The sequence below is a fragment of the Topomyia yanbarensis genome, chromosome 3 (genome assembly GCF_030247195.1).
Source record: "Topomyia yanbarensis strain Yona2022 chromosome 3, ASM3024719v1, whole genome shotgun sequence".
Classification (NCBI taxonomy): domain Eukaryota; kingdom Metazoa; phylum Arthropoda; class Insecta; order Diptera; family Culicidae; genus Topomyia; species Topomyia yanbarensis.
Window position 1 is genome coordinate 317,575,730 of NC_080672.1, and position 20,953 is coordinate 317,596,682.

Consider the following 20,953-nt stretch of genomic DNA (forward strand, 5'->3'; position numbering starts at 1 on the left):
TACTTTGGAGTAGTACATGCACTATATTATTGATTGTCATGTTAGACATATATCTTCATGAGTATAGTAAGGTTATAGCTTTGAGTGGACTAAACCAGGAATCCCTTCTTTATTTCTTGCATTTTTTCCATTTTATTATTGTTTTAAATTAAATTTGTTTCTTCTCGTTTTAATTATCTCCAATCTAGTTCTAGTCATTAGAAGAAAAAACCTGCGCGCAGTTCATCGGTAGTATATTCGACTTACAAAATTGGTCGTTTCAGCTATTTCGGCAGTGTATATATTACACCGAAAAAAATGCGCTTCAGTTATCATAAAAACGCGCGCGTATAGTGATCATAGAAGAATCGACGCTTTATTCAAACTTTCGCGGAGAAAGAAACCAATACATAATTGTCATTTCATTTCTTAAAATAATAATGGTAAAGTTAATGTACGATAAATAATACTTGTATTACGAAATCTTTAATTACATAGGCATTAGCATATCTATTTCGATAAATGTCTCGAGGTAGTAAAGGTAATCGCTTTTCATTATATTGTATTGTTCTAAGGATGTCGTTTTTCGTCTGAATACAGAAGCAAGGAATAGTAAAGTCGTCCACATGCCATTTGATTTAATTTAACATAGGCAACACTTCCTACTGTTGGTTGTCCGCAGTTTGTTGCTTATGTCAAGCTTTTGAAACGGACTATTTCCAAATTAAACCAACAAGCGATAAGTCTATCATAAAGTTTCGGCAGCCGGCTGCCCAGAGCAATAAACACATAACACTTCTGGGAGTCGTTTATCAAGGTGAATCCAGATTTGTGTAACTGTTTACCCTACCGTACTACCAAAAACGCCTTCCAGTGGCAAATGTGGAGATTTAGAGGTATACATGGTCTCCATAACAACGTTTGTTGTACTAATATTCCTTTCATTCCCCGATAACTGTAATGACGTGGCCGATGCTGTTATTGGCATTTTAGAGTATAGAGCTCTCGAAACGTGCACATTGAGAATGGATAGCTACCATCAGGCCCCATTCGTTGATTTTCTAATGCAATTTGTTCTAGTCAATCAAGGAGTAGCAACTACAAGTTGTATGTAATTGTTTTAAGGTTATAGTATTTCATATTGACTTTTTAGGGTCGACTTTCTATCAGAACGCATCCCCTCAGCCCTGTCTCGTAATACTCACCACTAAATTTCGTTAATTATTCATTGCCATTATCGTAAAGGTATGCTCGTTGAAAACGTTTCCTCCCTAAATGGCGGAAAATTAGGAAGAACAAAGTTATGCAACGCGTTCCAGCCTCTCTCTCTCTCCCTCTCAAAGTGCTCTTCCCCTTTCGAGGGACCGGAATAAATGCATACATGTGCTGGTTGGTAAGTGTCAGGAAGAAGGACGCGACAATATGTAAATGTGCAATAAAGGCGTACAATCGACGGCGTCGCTACCGGTGGCGAATGAAAGCCAGGCCTGGAAGCTCAATTTACTATTCGTTCGAACATAAAACGAAATTTTAAACTCCGCACTGGTTGTCGTGCATTCCTTCCCTGTTTGATAAGGGTTAACCAGCCTGATAGCTAGGGGACTCATTCTTTTTAGTTAAGGTAAACATTTCTGTTGCTACTTTTTTCCGTTTGAATTCGTAATTCACATTGTAATCAGTACCAATAGCTGCCGGTTGTACCGATGGGGGCAATACGGGACGAAATGGGACTCGGGAGAAATGCGGTTGTTCGGACGGGGAGAAAATGTACCGAGAAAGCGCAGTGGTACCGACAAAGTTATGGCAGTAAAGTGAACAATGATGCTTGCTTTTTTTGCCTTCCGCCACTTTGGAGTACCCACTCTTGCTGTTTTGACATTATTGCTTTGAAGTTGGGTTGGACTTTTTTTTATTGCCACTCGTGTCGTGGAGTCGAAAGTGTTTTACGATGGGAAATAAAGTTATGATTCCATTCGCTTTGATTAAAGTTTTGAGAGCAGACGAAGTGGCCGAGCAGGGAAAATTTGACTTTTTAGTTGATTCGAGATTCTGGTTTGCTTTTGATCGCTGGTCATAATTTTTTACTAGTTTGCTTTATGTTTATAAGTTCGTTTTGGTGTAATGTTGCTGCAGAAAATTGATTAAAAGCAGTAGGCAAATATACTACTTATGACTGTTTGTGTTCTTGTTCCTTGTAGTTTCTTTCAGGTTTTCATTGTTCGTTCTCTGTTCTTCGTCATTCGTTATTTGTTATTCGCTATTCGTTATTCGTTATTCGTTATTTGTTATTCGTTATTCGTTATTCGTTATTCGTTATTCGTTATTAGTTATTCGTTATTCGTTATTCGTTATTCGTTATTCGTTATTCGTTATTCGTTATTCGTTATTCGTTATTCGTTATTCGTTATTCGTTATTCGTTATTCGTTATTCGTTATTCGTTATTCGTTATTCGTTATTCGTTATTCGTTATTCGTTATTCGTTATTCGTTATTCGTCATTCGTTATTCGTTATTCGTTATTCGTTATTCGTTATTCGTTATTCGTTATTGGTTATTCGTTATTCGTTATTCGTTATTCGTTATTGGTTATTCGTTATTAGTTATTCGTTATTCGTTATTCGTTATTCGTTATTCGTTATTCGTTATTCGCTATTCGTTATTCGTTATTCGTTATTCGTTATTCGTTATTCGTTATTCGTTATTCGTTATTCGTTATTCGTTATTCGTTATTCGTTATTCGTTATTCGTTATTCGTTATTCGTTATTCGTTATTCGTTATTCGTTATTCGTTATTCGTTATTCGTTATTTGTTATTCGTTATTCGTTATTCGTTATTCGTTATTCGTTATTCGTTATTCGTTATTCGTTATTCGTTATTCGTTATTCGTTATTCGTTATTCGTTATTCGTTATTCGTTATTCGTTATTCGTTATTCGTTATTCGTTATTCGTTATTCGTTATTCGTTATTCGTTATTCGTTATTCGTTATTCGTTATTCGTTATTCGTTATTCGTTATTCGTTATTCGTTATTCGTTATTCGTTATTCGTTATTCGTTATTCGTTATTCGTTATTCGTTATTCGTTATTCGTTATTCGTTATTCGTTATTCGTTATTCGTTATTCGTTATTCGTTATTCGTTATTCGTTATTCGTTATTCGTTATTCGTTATTCGTTATTCGTTATTCGTTATTCGTTATTCGTTATTCGTTATTCGTTATTCGTTATTCGTTATTCGTTATTCGTTATTCGTTATTCGTTATTCGTTATTCGTTATTCGTTATTCGTTATTCGTTATTCGTTATTCGTTATTCGTTATTCGTTATTCGTTATTCGTTATTCGTTATTCGTTATTCGTTATTCGTTATTCGTTATTCGTTATTCGTTATTCGTTATTCGTTATTCGTTATTCGTTATTCGTTATTCGTTATTCGTTATTCGTTATTCGTTATTCGTTATTCGTTATTCGTTATTCGTTATTCGTTATTCGTTATTCGTTATTCGTTATTCGTTATTCGTTATTCGTTATTCGTTATTCGTTATTCGTTATTCGTTATTCGTTATTCGTTATTCGTTATTCGTTATTCGTTATTCGTTATTCGTTATTCGTTATTCGTTATTCGTTATTCGTTATTCGTTATTCGTTATTCGTTATTCGTTATTCGTTATTCGTTATTCGTTATTCGTTATTCGTTATTCGTTATTCGTTATTCGTTATTCGTTATTCGTTATTCGTTATTCGTTATTCGTTATTCGTTATTCGTTATTCGTTATTCGTTATTCGTTATTCGTTATTCGTTATTCGTTATTCGTTATTCGTTATTCGTTATTCGTTATTCGTTATTCGTTATTCGTTATTCGTTATTCGTTATTCGTTATTCGTTATTCGTTATTCGTTATTCGTTATTCGTTATTCGTTATTCGTTATTCGTTATTCGTTATTCGTTATTCGTTATTCGTTATTCGTTATTCGTTATTCGTTATTCGTTATTCGTTATTCGTTATTCGTTATTCGTTATTCGTTATTCGTTATTCGTTATTCGTTATTCGTTATTCGTTATTCGTTATTCGTTATTCGTTATTCGTTATTCGTTATTCGTTATTCGTTATTCGTTATTCGTTATTCGTTATTCGTTATTCGTTATTCGTTATTCGTTATTCGTTATTCGTTATTCGTTATTCGTTATTCGTTATTCGTTATTCGTTATTCGTTATTCGTTATTCGTTATTCGTTATTCGTTATTCGTTATTCGTTATTCGTTATTCGTTATTCGTTATTCGTTATTCGTTATTCGTTATTCGTTATTCGTTATTCGTTATTCGTTATTCGTTATTCGTTATTCGTTATTCGTTATTCGTTATTCGTTATTCGTTATTCGTTATTCGTTATTCGTTATTCGTTATTCGTTATTCGTTATTCGTTATTCGTTATTCGTTATTCGTTATTCGTTATTCGTTATTCGTTATTCGTTATTCGTTATTCGTTATTCGTTATTCGTTATTCGTTATTCGTTATTCGTTATTCGTTATTCGTTATTCGTTATTCGTTATTCGTTATTCGTTATTCGTTATTCGTTATTCGTTATTCGTTATTCGTTATTCGTTATTCGTTATTCGTTATTCGTTATTCGTTATTCGTTATTCGTTATTCGTTATTCGTTATTCGTTATTCGTTATTCGTTATTCGTTATTCGTTATTCGTTATTCGTTATTCGTTATTCGTTATTCGTTATTCGTTATTCGTTATTCGTTATTCGTTATTCGTTATTCGTTATTCGTTATTCGTTATTCGTTATTCGTTATTCGTTATTCGTTATTCGTTATTCGTTATTCGTTATTCGTTATTCGTTATTCGTTATTCGTTATTCGTTATTCGTTATTCGTTATTCGTTATTCGTTATTCGTTATTCGTTATTCGTTATTCGTTATTCGTTATTCGTTATTCGTTATTCGTTATTCGTTATTCGTTATTCGTTATTCGTTATTCGTTATTCGTTATTCGTTATTCGTTATTCGTTATTCGTTATTCGTTATTCGTTATTCGTTATTCGTTATTCGTTATTCGTTATTCGTTATTCGTTATTCGTTATTCGTTATTCGTTATTCGTTATTCGTTATTCGTTATTCGTTATTCGTTATTCGTTATTTCTTTATTCGTTATTCGTTATTCGTTATTCGTTATTCGTTATTCGTTATTCGTTATTCGTTATTCGTTATTTCTTTATTCGTTATTCGTTATTCGTTATTCGTTATTCGTTATTCGTTATTTCTTTATTCGTTATTCGTTATTCGTTATTCGTTATTCGTTATTTCTTTATTCGTTATTCGTTATTCGTTATTCGTTATTCGTTATTTCTTTATTCGTTATTCGTTATTCGTTATTCGTTATTCGTTATTTCTTTATTCGTTATTCGTTATTCGTTATTCGTTATTCGTTATTCGTTATTTCTTTATTCGTTATTCGTTATTCGTTATTCGTTATTCGTTATTCGTTATTCGTTATTCGTTATTCGTTATTCGTTATTCGTTATTCGTTATTCGTTATTCGTTATTCGTTATTCGTTATTCGTTATTCGTTATTCGTTATTCGTTATTCGTTATTCGTTATTCGTTATTCGTTATTCGTTATTCGTTATTCGTTATTCGTTATTCGTTATTCGTTATTCGTTATTCGTTATTCGTTATTCGTTATTCGTTATTCGTTATTCGTTATTCGTTATTCGTTATTCGTTATTCGTTATTCGTTATTCGTTATTCGTTATTCGTTATTCGTTATTCGTTATTCGTTATTCGTTATTCGTTATTCGTTATTCGTTATTCGTTATTCGTTATTCGTTATTCGTTATTCGTTATTCGTTATTCGTTATTCGTTATTCGTTATTCGTTATTCGTTATTCGTTATTCGTTATTCGTTATTCGTTATTCGTTATTCGTTATTCGTTATTCGTTATTCGTTATTCGTTATTCGTTATTCGTTATTCGTTATTCGTTATTCGTTATTCGTTATTCGTTATTCGTTATTCGTTATTCGTTATTCGTTATTCGTTATTCGTTATTCGTTATTCGTTATTCGTTATTCGTTATTCGTTATTCGTTATTCGTTATTCGTTATTCGTTATTCGTTATTCGTTATTCGTTATTCGTTATTCGTTATTCGTTATTCGTTATTCGTTATTCGTTATTCGTTATTCGTTATTCGTTATTCGTTATTCGTTATTCGTTATTCGTTATTCGTTATTCGTTATTCGTTATTCGTTATTCGTTATTCGTTATTCGTTATTCGTTATTCGTTATTCGTTATTCGTTATTCGTTATTCGTTATTCGTTATTCGTTATTCGTTATTCGTTATTCGTTATTCGTTATTCGTTATTCGTTATTCGTTATTCGTTATTCGTTATTCGTTATTCGTTATTCGTTATTCGTTATTCGTTATTCGTTATTCGTTATTCGTTATTCGTTATTCGTTATTCGTTATTCGTTATTCGTTATTCGTTATTCGTTATTCGTTATTCGTTATTCGTTATTCGTTATTCGTTATTCGTTATTCGTTATTCGTTATTCGTTATTCGTTATTCGTTATTCGTTATTCGTTATTCGTTATTCGTTATTCGTTATTCGTTATTCGTTATTCGTTATTCGTTATTCGTTATTCGTTATTCGTTATTCGTTATTCGTTATTCGTTATTCGTTATTCGTTATTCGTTATTCGTTATTCGTTATTCGTTATTCGTTATTCGTTATTCGTTATTCGTTATTCGTTATTCGTTATTCGTTATTCGTTATTCGTTATTCGTTATTCGTTATTCGTTATTCGTTATTCGTTATTCGTTATTCGTTATTCGTTATTCGTTATTCGTTATTCGTTATTCGTTATTCGTTATTCGTTATTCGTTATTCGTTATTCGTTATTCGTTATTCGTTATTCGTTATTCGTTATTCGTTATTCGTTATTCGTTATTCGTTATTCGTTATTCGTTATTCGTTATTCGTTATTCGTTATTCGTTATTCGTTATTCGTTATTCGTTATTCGTTATTCGTTATTCGTTATTCGTTATTCGTTATTCGTTATTCGTTATTCGTTATTCGTTATTCGTTATTCGTTATTCGTTATTCGTTATTCGTTATTCGTTATTCGTTATTCGTTATTCGTTATTCGTTATTCGTTATTCGTTATTCGTTATTCGTTATTCGTTATTCGTTATTCGTTATTCGTTATTCGTTATTCGTTATTCGTTATTCGTTATTCGTTATTCGTTATTCGTTATTCGTTATTCGTTATTCGTTATTCGTTATTCGTTATTCGTTATTCGTTATTCGTTATTCGTTATTCGTTATTCGTTATTCGTTATTCGTTATTCGTTATTCGTTATTCGTTATTCGTTATTCGTTATTCGTTATTCGTTATTCGTTATTCGTTATTCGTTATTCGTTATTCGTTATTCGTTATTCGTTATTCGTTATTCGTTATTCGTTATTCGTTATTCGTTATTCGTTATTCGTTATTCGTTATTCGTTATTCGTTATTCGTTATTCGTTATTCGTTATTCGTTATTCGTTATTCGTTATTCGTTATTCGTTATTCGTTATTCGTTATTCGTTATTCGTTATTCGTTATTCGTTATTCGTTATTCGTTATTCGTTATTCGTTATTCGTTATTCGTTATTCGTTATTCGTTATTCGTTATTCGTTATTCGTTATTCGTTATTCGTTATTCGTTATTCGTTATTCGTTATTCGTTATTCGTTATTCGTTATTCGTTATTCGTTATTCGTTATTCGTTATTCGTTATTCGTTATTCGTTATTCGTTATTCGTTATTCGTTATTCGTTATTCGTTATTCGTTATTCGTTATTCGTTATTCGTTATTCGTTATTCGTTATTCGTTATTCGTTATTCGTTATTCGTTATTCGTTATTCGTTATTCGTTATTCGTTATTCGTTATTCGTTATTCGTTATTCGTTATTCGTTATTCGTTATTCGTTATTCGTTATTCGTTATTCGTTATTCGTTATTCGTTATTCGTTATTCGTTATTCGTTATTCGTTATTCGTTATTCGTTATTCGTTATTCGTTATTCGTTATTCGTTATTCGTTATTCGTTATTCGTTATTCGTTATTCGTTATTCGTTATTCGTTATTCGTTATTCGTTATTCGTTATTCGTTATTCGTTATTCGTTATTCGTTATTCGTTATTCGTTATTCGTTATTCGTTATTCGTTATTCGTTATTCGTTATTCGTTATTCGTTATTCGTTATTCGTTATTCGTTATTCGTTATTCGTTATTCGTTATTCGTTATTCGTTATTCGTTATTCGTTATTCGTTATTCGTTATTCGTTATTCGTTATTCGTTATTCGTTATTCGTTATTCGTTATTCGTTATTCGTTATTCGTTATTCGTTATTCGTTATTCGTTATTCGTTATTCGTTATTCGTTATTCGTTATTCGTTATTCGTTATTCGTTATTCGTTATTCGTTATTCGTTATTCGTTATTCGTTATTCGTTATTCGTTATTCGTTATTCGTTATTCGTTATTCGTTATTCGTTATTCGTTATTCGTTATTCGTTATTCGTTATTCGTTATTCGTTATTCGTTATTCGTTATTCGTTATTCGTTATTCGTTATTCGTTATTCGTTATTCGTTATTCGTTATTCGTTATTCGTTATTCGTTATTCGTTATTCGTTATTCGTTATTCGTTATTCGTTATTCGTTATTCGTTATTCGTTATTCGTTATTCGTTATTCGTTATTCGTTATTCGTTATTCGTTATTCGTTATTCGTTATTCGTTATTCGTTATTCGTTATTCGTTATTCGTTATTCGTTATTCGTTATTCGTTATTCGTTATTCGTTATTCGTTATTCGTTATTCGTTATTCGTTATTCGTTATTCGTTATTCGTTATTCGTTATTCGTTATTCGTTATTCGTTATTCGTTATTCGTTATTCGTTATTCGTTATTCGTTATTCGTTATTCGTTATTCGTTATTCGTTATTCGTTATTCGTTATTCGTTATTCGTTATTCGTTATTCGTTATTCGTTATTCGTTATTCGTTATTCGTTATTCGTTATTCGTTATTCGTTATTCGTTATTCGTTATTCGTTATTCGTTATTCGTTATTCGTTATTCGTTATTCGTTATTCGTTATTCGTTATTCGTTATTCGTTATTCGTTATTCGTTATTCGTTATTCGTTATTCGTTATTCGTTATTCGTTATTCGTTATTCGTTATTCGTTATTCGTTATTCGTTATTCGTTATTCGTTATTCGTTATTCGTTATTCGTTATTCGTTATTCGTTATTCGTTATTCGTTATTCGTTATTCGTTATTCGTTATTCGTTATTCGTTATTCGTTATTCGTTATTCGTTATTCGTTATTCGTTATTCGTTATTCGTTATTCGTTATTCGTTATTCGTTATTCGTTATTCGTTATTCGTTATTCGTTATTCGTTATTCGTTATTCGTTATTCGTTATTCGTTATTCGTTATTCGTTATTCGTTATTCGTTATTCGTTATTCGTTATTCGTTATTCGTTATTCGTTATTCGTTATTCGTTATTCGTTATTCGTTATTCGTTATTCGTTATTCGTTATTCGTTATTCGTTATTCGTTATTCGTTATTCGTTATTCGTTATTCGTTATTCGTTATTCGTTATTCGTTATTCGTTATTCGTTATTCGTTATTCGTTATTCGTTATTCGTTATTCGTTATTCGTTATTCGTTATTCGTTATTCGTTATTCGTTATTCGTTATTCGTTATTCGTTATTCGTTATTCGTTATTCGTTATTCGTTATTCGTTATTCGTTATTCGTTATTCGTTATTCGTTATTCATTATTCGTTATTCGTTATTCGTTATTCGTTATTCGTTATTCGTTATTCGTTATTCGTTATTCGTTATTCGTTATTCGTTATTCGTTATTCGTTATTCGTTATTCGTTATTCGTTATTCGTTATTTCAATTTTTCGCTTTTAAATTGTTCGTTTTTATGTTTTTTAGTATTTTGATATTTTCGTTTTTTTGTTTTTTTCGTGCTTTAGTTTTTTTCATTTTGTTGGTCCTTTCTTTTTTTCTGTTTTTTTTTTGTTTTATCGTTTTTATTTAGTTTTTTCGTTTTTTGGTTTTCTCATTTTTTGGGGTTTTAGATGGTTTTTTTTTATTTAAATCCAGGTTTTTAGTTTCTGGTTTTCTCGCTTTTTTTGTTCTTTCGTTTTTTTTGTTGGCTGTTTTTTTGTTTTGGTTTCTCTTTTGGGTTTTTTTCGGTTCTTGGATTTGTGGTTCTTGTTTTTTTCTTTTTTTGTCTTTTAGTTATTTTGTTGCTTGAATTGCTCGTTTTTTTATTTTTTCGCTCGTTCTTTTTTTTGTTTTTTCGTTTTTTTGGTTTTTCGTTTTCGGTTTCCTTGTTTTCGGTTTCGTTTTTGTTGCTTCGCTCTTTGGTTTTTAAAGTTTTTTGTTTCCTGTTTTTTCCGTTTTTTTTGTTCTTTCGTTCTTTGATTTTTTCGTTTGTTTTCTTTGTTTTTTTTTGTTTTCTCATTTTTTCGGTGTTTTGTTGGTTTTTTCAGTTTTTTTGTTTTCTCTTTTTTTTTTTGTTTTTTTGTTCTTTTGCTTTTTGTTTTGTTGACTTGTTAGTTTTATTTTTAGTTTTTTCGTTTGTTTTTTTCATTTTTTCGTAATTTTTAATTTTTTGGTTCTTTTTTGTGTTTTAGTTTTTTTGCTTTTTGTTTTTGGTTTTTTCGGTTTTTCGTTTCATCGTTTTTCATTATTTGTTTTTTGTTGTTGTTTGGTTTTCTCGTTATTAGTTTTCTCGTTTTTTGTTTCTTTTTGGTTTTTTCGGTTTCTCGTTTTTTGTTTTTTTTTTGTTTTTTCGGTTTCTCGTTTTTTGTCTTTTTTTTCGTTTTTACGTTTTTCGTTTTATAGTTTTTCATTATTTCGTTGTCTCGTTTTTTCGTTGTTTGGTTTTCTCGTTATTTGTTTTCTCGTTTTATCGTTTTATCGTTTTATCGTTTTATCGTTTTATCGTTTTATCGTTTTATCGTTTTATCGTTTTATCGTTTTATCGTTTTATCGTTTTATCGTTTTATCGTTTTATCGTTTTATCGTTTTATCGTTTTATCGTTTTATCGTTTTATCGTTTTATCGTTTTATCGTTTTATCGTTTTATCGTTTTATCGTTTTATCGTTTTATCGTTTTATCGTTTTATCGTTTTATCGTTTTATCGTTTTATCGTTTTATCGTTTTATCGTTTTATCGTTTTATCGTTTTATCGTTTTATCGTTTTATCGTTTTATCGTTTTATCGTTTTATCGTTTTATCGTTTTATCGTTTTATCGTTTTATCGTTTTATCGTTTTATCGTTTTATCGTTTTATCGTTTTATCGTTTTATCGTTTTATCGTTTTATCGTTTTATCGTTTTATCGTTTTATCGTTTTATCGTTTTATCGTTTTATCGTTTTATCGTTTTATCGTTTTATCGTTTTATCGTTTTATCGTTTTATCGTTTTATCGTTTTATCGTTTTATCGTTTTATCGTTTTATCGTTTTATCGTTTTATCGTTTTATCGTTTTATCGTTTTATCGTTTTATCGTTTTATCGTTTTATCGTTTTATCGTTTTATCGTTTTATCGTTTTATCGTTTTATCGTTTTATCGTTTTATCGTTTTATCGTTTTATCGTTTTATCGTTTTATCGTTTTATCGTTTTATCGCTTTATCGTTTTTTGTTTATTTGTTAAATTGTTTTTTTCGTTTTTTATGTTTTTTGTTGTTTTGTTTGTCTGTTGTTTCCTTTTTCGTTTTTTCTTTTTTGGGTTTTGTTGTTTCGTTTCTACATTTTTCTGTTTTTTTGTTTATTTTTGGTTCCTTAGTTTTTTTAGTGTTTCGTATTTTACCTGTTTTTAATTTTTTTGTTTTATCGTTTCTTTTTTTTTGTATTTTGTTTTTCGTATTTTGGTTTTTTTGCTTTTTAGAGCATTGATGTGTTCCTTTTTTCATTTTTTAGCTCTTTAGTTTTTTTGCTTTTGCGTTTTTATGCTTTTTTCTTTTTTCGTTTTCTCGTTTTTCTCTTTTTGAGTATTTTTTCGTTTTTTTTCTAGTATTCGTTTTGCCGTTTCTTTGGCTTTCCGGTTCCTTGGTCTTTTGTGTTTTTTTTTGTATTTTCGTTCCTTGGTTTGATTTTTGAGTTTTGGTTTCTTCGAGTTTTGTATTTATTCTGGTTTGTTTTAGTCATTTTTGCTTTTTAGTTTTTTCGAGTTTTCACTTTTTTGGTTTGTTGATTTTTTGGTTCTTTCGCTTTATTATTTTTTTCGTTCTCTGGGATTTCTTCGATTTATTGTTCTTTGGTATTTTGTTTTTTTTGGTTGATTTTCTTCTTGTTCTTCGTAGTTTTGTTATTTCGTTATTCCCTTCTTTTTTTCTCTCGTTTTTTGCTGCTTCTATCTCGTTTTGTTTTCTTTTCAGTTTGTTTAGTTCATATTTTTTTCGTTTTGTTTTCCGCTTTTCTTCGTTTTTTTCGCTTCGTAATTTTTTTATGTTTGGTTTCAGTTTTTTTGTTTTTTGCTAGTTTTTATTTTTTTTATTTTTTGTTTATAAGATTTTTCGTGTTATCTTTTTTGGCTCTTTCGATATTTTGTTTTTTATATTCTTTCTTTTTAACGTTTTTTTTGCTCTCTGGTTTTCTTGCTCATTTTTTGTTTTTTCGCTTCTTCCCCTTTGTTTTTCGTTTTTTGTTATTTTATTTTCGTTTTATTTTGCTTTTTTGTTGTTGTTTTCTGTTAGTTGTTTTTGTATTGTTGGTGTTTTTTGTGTTTTTTTTGCTTGGTTTTTTTTCTGTATTATTAGTTTTGCCGTTTTTCGTCTTTTCAATTTCCTCGTTTTTTGTTTCAAACTTTTAGTTTTTTCGTGATTTCGTTCTTTTTTGGTTTTGCCTATTTTTTGGTTTTTTAGTTTTTCGTTATTTTCATTTTTTAGTATTTCCCGTGTTTTTCTTTTTTTGTCTTGATATCTCTTTCGGCTTTCTGGATTTTTCGTGTTGCTATTATTTCATTTTTTTTCGAACTTTGTTGTTCATTTCGTATTTTTTTGTTTTTCCTTTATTTCCTTTCTTTTGTTTTTTGCGTTCTTTGGTATTTTTCGTATTTGTTTTATCGTTCTGATGTTTTTTTTCGTTTCCTTTATTTTTTAGATTTATGTTTTTTTGCATTGTTTTTCCGTTTTTGGTTTCGTTTTCTTAGTTTTTCCTTATTTTGGTTTGTTGATTTTTTGTTTTCAGGTTTTGGTTTTTTTCTCGTTTTTTTTTGGTTTTTTTTATTAGTTTTCGTTTTGTTTTTTTGCTTCTTTGATTTTTTGATTTTTGTTTCATTTTAGTTCTTTTTGCTTCTTCTTGTTTTTTCTTATCGTTTTTTTCTCATACTTGCTTTTTTAGTTTTTCTTGCTTATGTTTTTTGTTTTCCCGTTTTTGGATGTGTGGATTTTTCTTTTTTTATGGTTTTTTTTTCTTTTCCCTTTGGCTTTTTTAATTTCTATTCGTTTTTTCGTGTTTTTTTCTCTTTCATTTTATTGTTTTCGTAACTTTTTGTTTATCCTGTTTTTTTTGGTTCTTTGGCTTTTGTTTTGCTTATTTGAATTTTTTAATATTTTGATTTGTTGTTTTTTTGAGTTTGTTGTTTTTTTTTCTATTTTTTTACTATTTTTGCATTTTTTATTCTTACTTATTTGTTCATTTTTGTTTTTGTTTTATTTTCCTATTAGATTCCTTATTTTATATGGTAGATACTTGCGATTTTTATTTTTTTTTTGGTTTTTTTCGTTTCTCTTTGGCTTTTTGCTTTTTTAATATCTATTCGTTTTTTCGTGTTTTTGCTCTTTCATTTTATTGTTTTCGTAACTTTTTGTTTGTTGTTGTTTTTTTTTGGTTTTTTGGCTTTTGTTTTCCTCATTTTAATTTTATTTAATTTTTTGGTTTGTTATTTTCTTTTGTTTTTTGGAGTTTTTTGTTTTTTTTTCTATTTTTTACCATTTTTGCATTTTTTTGATTTTTGCTTATTTATTTTTTCATTTATGTTTTATTTTTCTGTTAGATTCCTAATTTTATATCGTAGATACTTACAATTCATCCGGACAGTTAACGGGCTGCGCTAACCGGTAGCCATCTCGAAGGTAAGCAGCCAGTTCAAACGAGTCCACCTCCTGTTGAATTTATGAGACAGAAAGAAAGAAAAAAGATTGGTTAGTTCATAAAATACAGAGCGAAACCACAGAGCAGCAAGGCACCGACACTTTTCGTTTAACCGCAGGTGGTCGAAAATAAGTGAGAAAGTAAATAAAAACGAACGCTGGCTTTATTCGTGGTATAATTTTACTGCCTTTTCCTGCATTTCCCGCTATCAGCGAATGTAACCTGCCACTTTGATCTCGCATAGAATTCATTAAATCCACAAAAGTAATGTAACACGCTAAAATCTAGAGAAGAAAAAAGAAAAAATCTACTCGGATGGGAGATTAAAGGGACTATGAGTGGGAGCCAATAAAGTAATTTAGTTCCTGTCCCAGCCAGAGAAAAGTCCCCTTGCAAAGTACTTGTTTACGTTACCAACCAGGGTAGTGTGGTGGCGCCTTTCGAACACGAGCCAACGAAGGGCTATAAAATCTTACGGCCGGCTGACTTAGCAAAATGGTGCGATTCCGGTGGGGTGAAAGTGAATATGAAACAATAACACGAGAAGGCCATAAAGACTAAACCACTGGAAATGATGTTAAAATCAGGGTGCAGTGTTGGCTGCAATCCGGGAAGTACGTTTGTCAAAGTATCAAATCAAAAAATGCTTCTGAAGAAAAATTCAACAGATAAGCAGGCCATTCGCATTCCCAAAACGTATTTCAATTATAATTAAAACTAAGTTGCGATAGAACCAAAAGCTGGCAACACTTCCCATCCCACAAAAGTCCCAGCAGTATTAAAAGCGTATCCCCAAGGAAGCACTCGGCTTGAAGTGCATTTTATTCGAAGCTAGTGGTGTGCAGTGGGGAGAGGGAAAAACAAGAAATGAATTATATTTGTTTTAACGAGCAGCGAATAAATGCTACTACGAATCGCTCAGCTCAGTTCGGATTTGGTGGTGGTCGGAGGAACAAACATTCTCGAGAAGAGTGCGACAAAAATTATGATTATGGTGGTAATATCCTCGGCGTAGCTCAAGATGTGAGACACATAAAATGCATGTCGTAAAGCTGGGATAACAGTGGGAACGAATTAAGTTAATTAATTGATGGTTATTTATTATTAATTTATAATCGAGCATAATGTGGTTATGAACTAACTCAATGGGAGAGTGCACATTTGTTATTTCTACCGCATGACCTATATAAATAACGATATTGACCATTAACTGAGGACTCTGATGGCAGGGAGGTGTTGTCTTAATGGAGTGGTAAAATTTGTTTGGACTTTCGTCCTAATTAATTGCCCTAGTCCGAGGTCTGATGGTGGTCCTGTTGCGCTGTTGTGTTGATTTTATTTCATTTCATTCCACGCTCTACTGCGAGGCGAAGGATCGTGAGTAGGTTTCATTTGTTTTGATTTCCTTCTTTCCGGCACGACATCGAAAAACTAATCAACGAATGGGTTCGTCCTTTCCGGGAATCCTGTCTGCTCTGGTCTGGTCTGCACTCTGGCCTGAATCGACAAAGTCACCGTCGTCGTTATCACGAAGGTAATCACGGTGCTTTTATGGGGCTGTTTGGCAACATCGAAATGGGCCAACGTTTGGCACAAATTTAATTCAATTCGAACGGTTTTCTGCTCGGTGGTTGCTTATTGTTTAAATGTTCGTGTTATCATTCAGTTAGCGATTTCAATTGACGATGCGTGAGTTGATTGCAGTCGCATTGATGTGATTGTTTCGATTTACATGAAAAGCCCCCTTATTTTTTATAATTGGTGGGGAAAAATTTGTTTGATTTGATTTGTTTATGTTTGTTTATGTTTATCACCTTCACCAACAGGCCGCTTGGCCCCAATGGTGGTTTCTTAAACTAGTTACATTTTAAAATTGCCAACATTTTCGCTTTTATCGCATACCGCGTCCAGTTGAAGTCAAAGGCCGTCGCCACACTGTTAAAAATTCGTAGGATTCCGGTAACAGCGCTCTGGCAACCATGGTTGGTTCTCCTGAACGGAACTCGCAGAAGAGAGTTATTACGTATAGCTCGAACGCGGGCTTGAAGATCCAGACTTCCGAGGATTGAGTTCTATAAGATGATGACACGAATGAACTCATGATGAATGAAGTTCATGTGTGACAATTCTCGGTGGTTTGTTTACTTTGTCAGTTGCGTGAATTCGAGTGCAACGGGTGCTCATCTGTTGCATTCGCACTCACATAACTCCCATGTAAACAAACCACCGAGAATTATCAAACGAAGTTCATCCGGCTCATTTGGTGGGGTTATGTCAGTTGGTGTAAAACCTAATTGTAGGGCAATTCACTCTGGCAGAGAGTAAGTCCGAGACGAACAGGGCCTCCGAATGCTGAGTGTATCGAGGTGTATTAGCTGGCAACGGTTTTCATAGCTCGGCAGCTGAAATCTGTTTCGCCATGGGAGATGCCGAAGGGCGAACGCACAGTAAAGCGATTTAAGACAATATACGTATGTGGTTTGAATGTTAGTGCCGAATCCATGATGATTCCGAGATCTTTGATGTGAGAGTGTCTTGGAATACTCGAGCCGAAGAAATGGTAGTTAAACTGAGTCGGTTGGCGTTTCCGCGTGTACGTAACGATTAAGCATTTGCTCGGGTTTAAAACCATTCTGTTTAGATCACACCACGTACTAAAGCTGTTCAGTTCCCTCTGAAGAAGCTCGGTATCGGTTTTATCCCGTATTTGTTGAAAAATTTTCATGTCGTCGGCGAAAGAAAGGCGGGGTCCTTGTAATGTGAAATTGACGTCATTAAAGTAAAGGAGGAATATTACTGGACCGAGATGGCTTCCTTGTGGGATGCCGGATGTAGCGAAGAATGGTGCAGGTAGACAGTCCTTAATGCTGATTTGGAGTTGCCTTCCATCGAGGTAGGAACGAAACCAGCGCAGTAGTTGTCCATGAATACCGAGTTTGTCCAGCTTCGCTATTGCCATATCATGGTTGATTTTGTCGAAGGCCGCAGATAGATCCATGTAAATAGCATCGGTTTGCAATCCGTCAGCGAATCCATCCATTACATATGTTGTGAACGTGAGCAGGTTTGTCGTTGTCGATCGTTTAGTCATGAAACCGTGTTGGTCATCTGCAATGTAGTGATTGTAGTGAAAGAAAATAGGATCCAACACAACCAGCTCGAACAGTTTTAATACGGCACTTAAACACGAGATTCCCCGATAATTGTCAATGTTCGATTTGTTTCCTTTTTTATGAACTGGAAACATGTGCGCTGCTTTCCAGCAGGAAGGGAATGTACCAGTAGTGAGTGATAGCTCGAAGACTCGCCGAAGTGGTTCAAGAAGCCCGCTGATGCACTTTTTGACAAAAATCGAGGGAACACCATCTGGACCCAGGGAACAAGATGCTTTCAGTTTGGCATTTGCTGCAAGAATGGCAGCATTATCGACACAAATTCGGTTGATGGTTTGTCCAAGAGAAGGAGTTAAATTGGCGGCGGCAGCGACTTGTTGTGGTGACGACTTGCGCTCGTTGGAAAAAACGCTTGAAAATTTGTCGGAGAACAGTTGGCAAATTTCTTTAGTGTCGGTGCCTAAACGACATACAAGATGCTAAACCGGATTCTTTTCGCTGCTCGTTAACATACTTCCAGAACGACTTGCGCCTGGATTTCAGTTGACGCTCGATCTAAAAAAGGCGCGTCTGCTTTGCTGTTTGAATTCGTGGTTGAGTTGAAAGTAGTAATTTCGTAATGCAAGTGTCTTATGCTTCGAGAATTTTTTAAATGCAGCTCGTTTGGCAGATTTTAAACGTCTAAGGACGGTTGATTGCCAGGGAGGGTGTTCATCGGTACTAATTGTTCGTTTAGGCACATGGTGGTCGATAAGATGGTTAAGAATACTAGAAAACGTCATCGCTGCTTCGTTCGCGTCGTCATTGTTAGGATTTTCGTCCCAGTTTATATCCAACAGCGTGCTAACGATGCTGTCGTAGTCAGCGTTTTTAAAATCGTAGACGATTAAGCTTGAGACGTCTTAAAAATTCACTCCTATGTTACCAGCGAATACAAGATGTAGTGGGGGATGATGACACCCCTGCTTGACTAAAGGAGTCGGTGCAGTGCAGCAGTACGGAGCGTAGTCCCGGGCACTTACAGAACAGAGATCCAATGTGCGTCCATTCTCGTTGGTGACATTATTAATTTGCCGAAGAGTTGCACTGCTGTAGCTGTCCAAAATACAACTGGCATTGTTAATAAGCGCATGTATCTAATCGTAGAAAACCATTACTTGCCTGGCACCACGTCAAGCTAGGTAAGTTGAAGTCGCCCAGTATAACAATATCATCAGACGGGGCGGCGATTGAGGCGATAAAAGAAACGAAGGAAAGATGTACATCGATCAAGCTGGAATCACGAATTCTATCAGGTGGAAAATACACAACACACAGGAACAGATTGCGATCGGCAAGTTTCACTGATATCCACACTTGCTCGGAGCTCGCCCACCGGTCATCGTTGATCACTCGGGCTTTTATACCACGGCGAACGGCAATTAGCACACCACCGCCTGATGTCTTGTGGCTGTTGAGGGCATTGCGGTCACAGCGGTAGACATCGAATGTTGAACCAAAGACCTGGCGAGACAGAGTACGGTTATCGAGCCACGTCTCGGTCAAGGCGATAACATCGTAACAGCAACTCGTGGTCGCGAGCAAATAGCTGTCCGTTGATGAATTTAAGCCACCTGCATTCTGGTAGTAAACCTTGATGTTGTTGGAGGACGGATCAGGTACAGCAGAGAGCGAAGCCATGTTGCCGTGTAGGAAGATCCTTTCGTCAATCCCACGAACAGTATCGGAACGGTTCACGGTCGCTTGGTCGACTGTGGTGAGGGATTCGAAGCATCCCGAATCAACTGTGTCGCGCCACAAAATACGACTATCGTCGTCGTTGAGAGAAATGGTTGGCATCTGATAACAAGATGTCGGAGCAAAAGACAAAAAACTGGAAGCGAAGAATGCATCAGCATTTGAAGTGTTCGGAACAGATGTATACTTGCCATTTGCGGCAGGTTGGAAGACCCTTTCACCCATCCCACACACAGGACCGGGACGACTGATGATCGCTGGCTGCAAGTGCTCGACTGTGGCGGGGGGGTCGAGAGCTTCCATCGTGCCAACTGTGGTGCGTCCCAGTATGCGTTGAAACCCGATGGCGGAATGCGGAGAACAGGAACGTGGTGGTAGCAGCTTACGGCGAGAGTCGTACGATGAGCTAGAAGCGTGAATCGGTTCAACCGTGGTATCGTTACAATTTGTATAATACTTGCCGAGAAAGGCGGCTTGGAAGACCCTTTCTCCACCCACACATACAGGACCGGGACGGCTCCTGAACGCTGGCAGCAAGGGCTCGACTGTAGCGGGACTGTTGCATCCCAGTATGCGATCCGGATCGATACTCCTTCACAAGGGTAGCTTGATATAGTGGCATGCCAATCGTTGCGGTGTCCTCTGCAGGACCATTGATTGGCCGGGTTGCATTAGAGAAGTACATGCTTCTTCTGGATGCGGTGGAAAATCAGTCGGCGGGCTCCATATGTTCTGGGCACGGCTGTCTTCAAATTCCCTGAACAGTATGCCTTGCGGCCATGAGTCAGGGTTAAGAGCTGCATCACGGTACTTTGGGTGAACTCCAACTTTGAAGGATATGAAGTTCAAAGTACTGACGTCTATGCCTTTTTTAACAAGCGGAATAACCTTTATTTCATCGTTACAATTTAGTCCTTCTTTAGACATTTTTTCGACAGTCTCTTTGCTAACGCTAGGATGAAAGCGGGAAAGATACATCCAGAGCAACGGCGCGGGAGGTGAAACCGTAACAATGTTGCTATTATCGACTAGCTTCCGAACACCAACAAGAATATTGCTCGGATCAGGGCCATCCTCGCGACGACGTTTCTGAGGTGGTCGACAGGTACCGGAGTTTAGCCGGACTGGAGTTGATGTTGAAACATTTCTAGCGAGGCGCGAAGTTTGCTGGTTATTTTTGGATAACTCGGCCTTTAGTTCGGCACAGACGTCATCCGTTTTTCCAGCGATAGCAGCGATAACACATCCAAGTGAAGAAACGGTGTCGCGAAAGCGAACCTTGAGCAAGAGGACGTAATTTGGCAAAGCGGTACCAGCGAAGGTCACCCGATAAGAGTTTGATTGGGGGTACGTTTTTGAACCATCCCCCGCAACTACTACTGAGTGCAAACGCTTGCACTCAAGTATTTTCACTGGCTGAAGTAAGCGGTCTCTGAAACGGCCAACCCCGTACTGCAGCAGATCATCACATGCCACACTCTCATCGGTGACAACGCCTTCAGACTGTACTTTTACAGCTGCAATATACACGTAATAGGCCTTCGTAAAGTGCTCGCAGTAAGCAATATCGTTTGACTACTTTGAATTAGTCAACATGACCCTGAACCTGTCTGAGCGGACCTTTTTTATTTCGGTCACAGAATCCGTCAGGTCTTTCGAAATTTGTAATAGATTCAGCGGTTTTGTTTTGGGCCGAAAGAAGACCACAAAGGGACCGGTCGAGAGCTCTGGATATTGTTTGGATGGGGGGAGAGGCCTTGGGAGTCGACTCGATCTCGATTTGGCCATTCGGGGAGGGGGCCATCAACACCGTCAACGCACGGGGTCAGCACCAGCGCAGACGGTAAAAAGCCGTATATGTATCAAAAAGGTAGATTTCGCTTATCTGTATATTCGTTTCCCACGACGCACCAGTTCAGCTTATATATCTGGTTATT

The 20,953-nt window shown here is 34.4% G+C and overlaps 1 protein-coding gene across 1 annotated transcript in view; it reads right to left on the reverse strand.

The window, feature by feature from the left end:
- The window catches only part of LOC131693211 (tyrosine-protein kinase Drl), a 245,305-nt gene that overhangs the window by 15,619 nt on the left and 208,733 nt on the right, over positions 1–20,953 (reverse strand). The window contains exon 11 of the mRNA XM_058980860.1: positions 14,098–14,177. Coding sequence (XP_058836843.1) covers positions 14,098–14,177 — 80 coding nt within the window. The remainder of the gene's footprint in view (positions 1–14,097; positions 14,178–20,953) is intronic.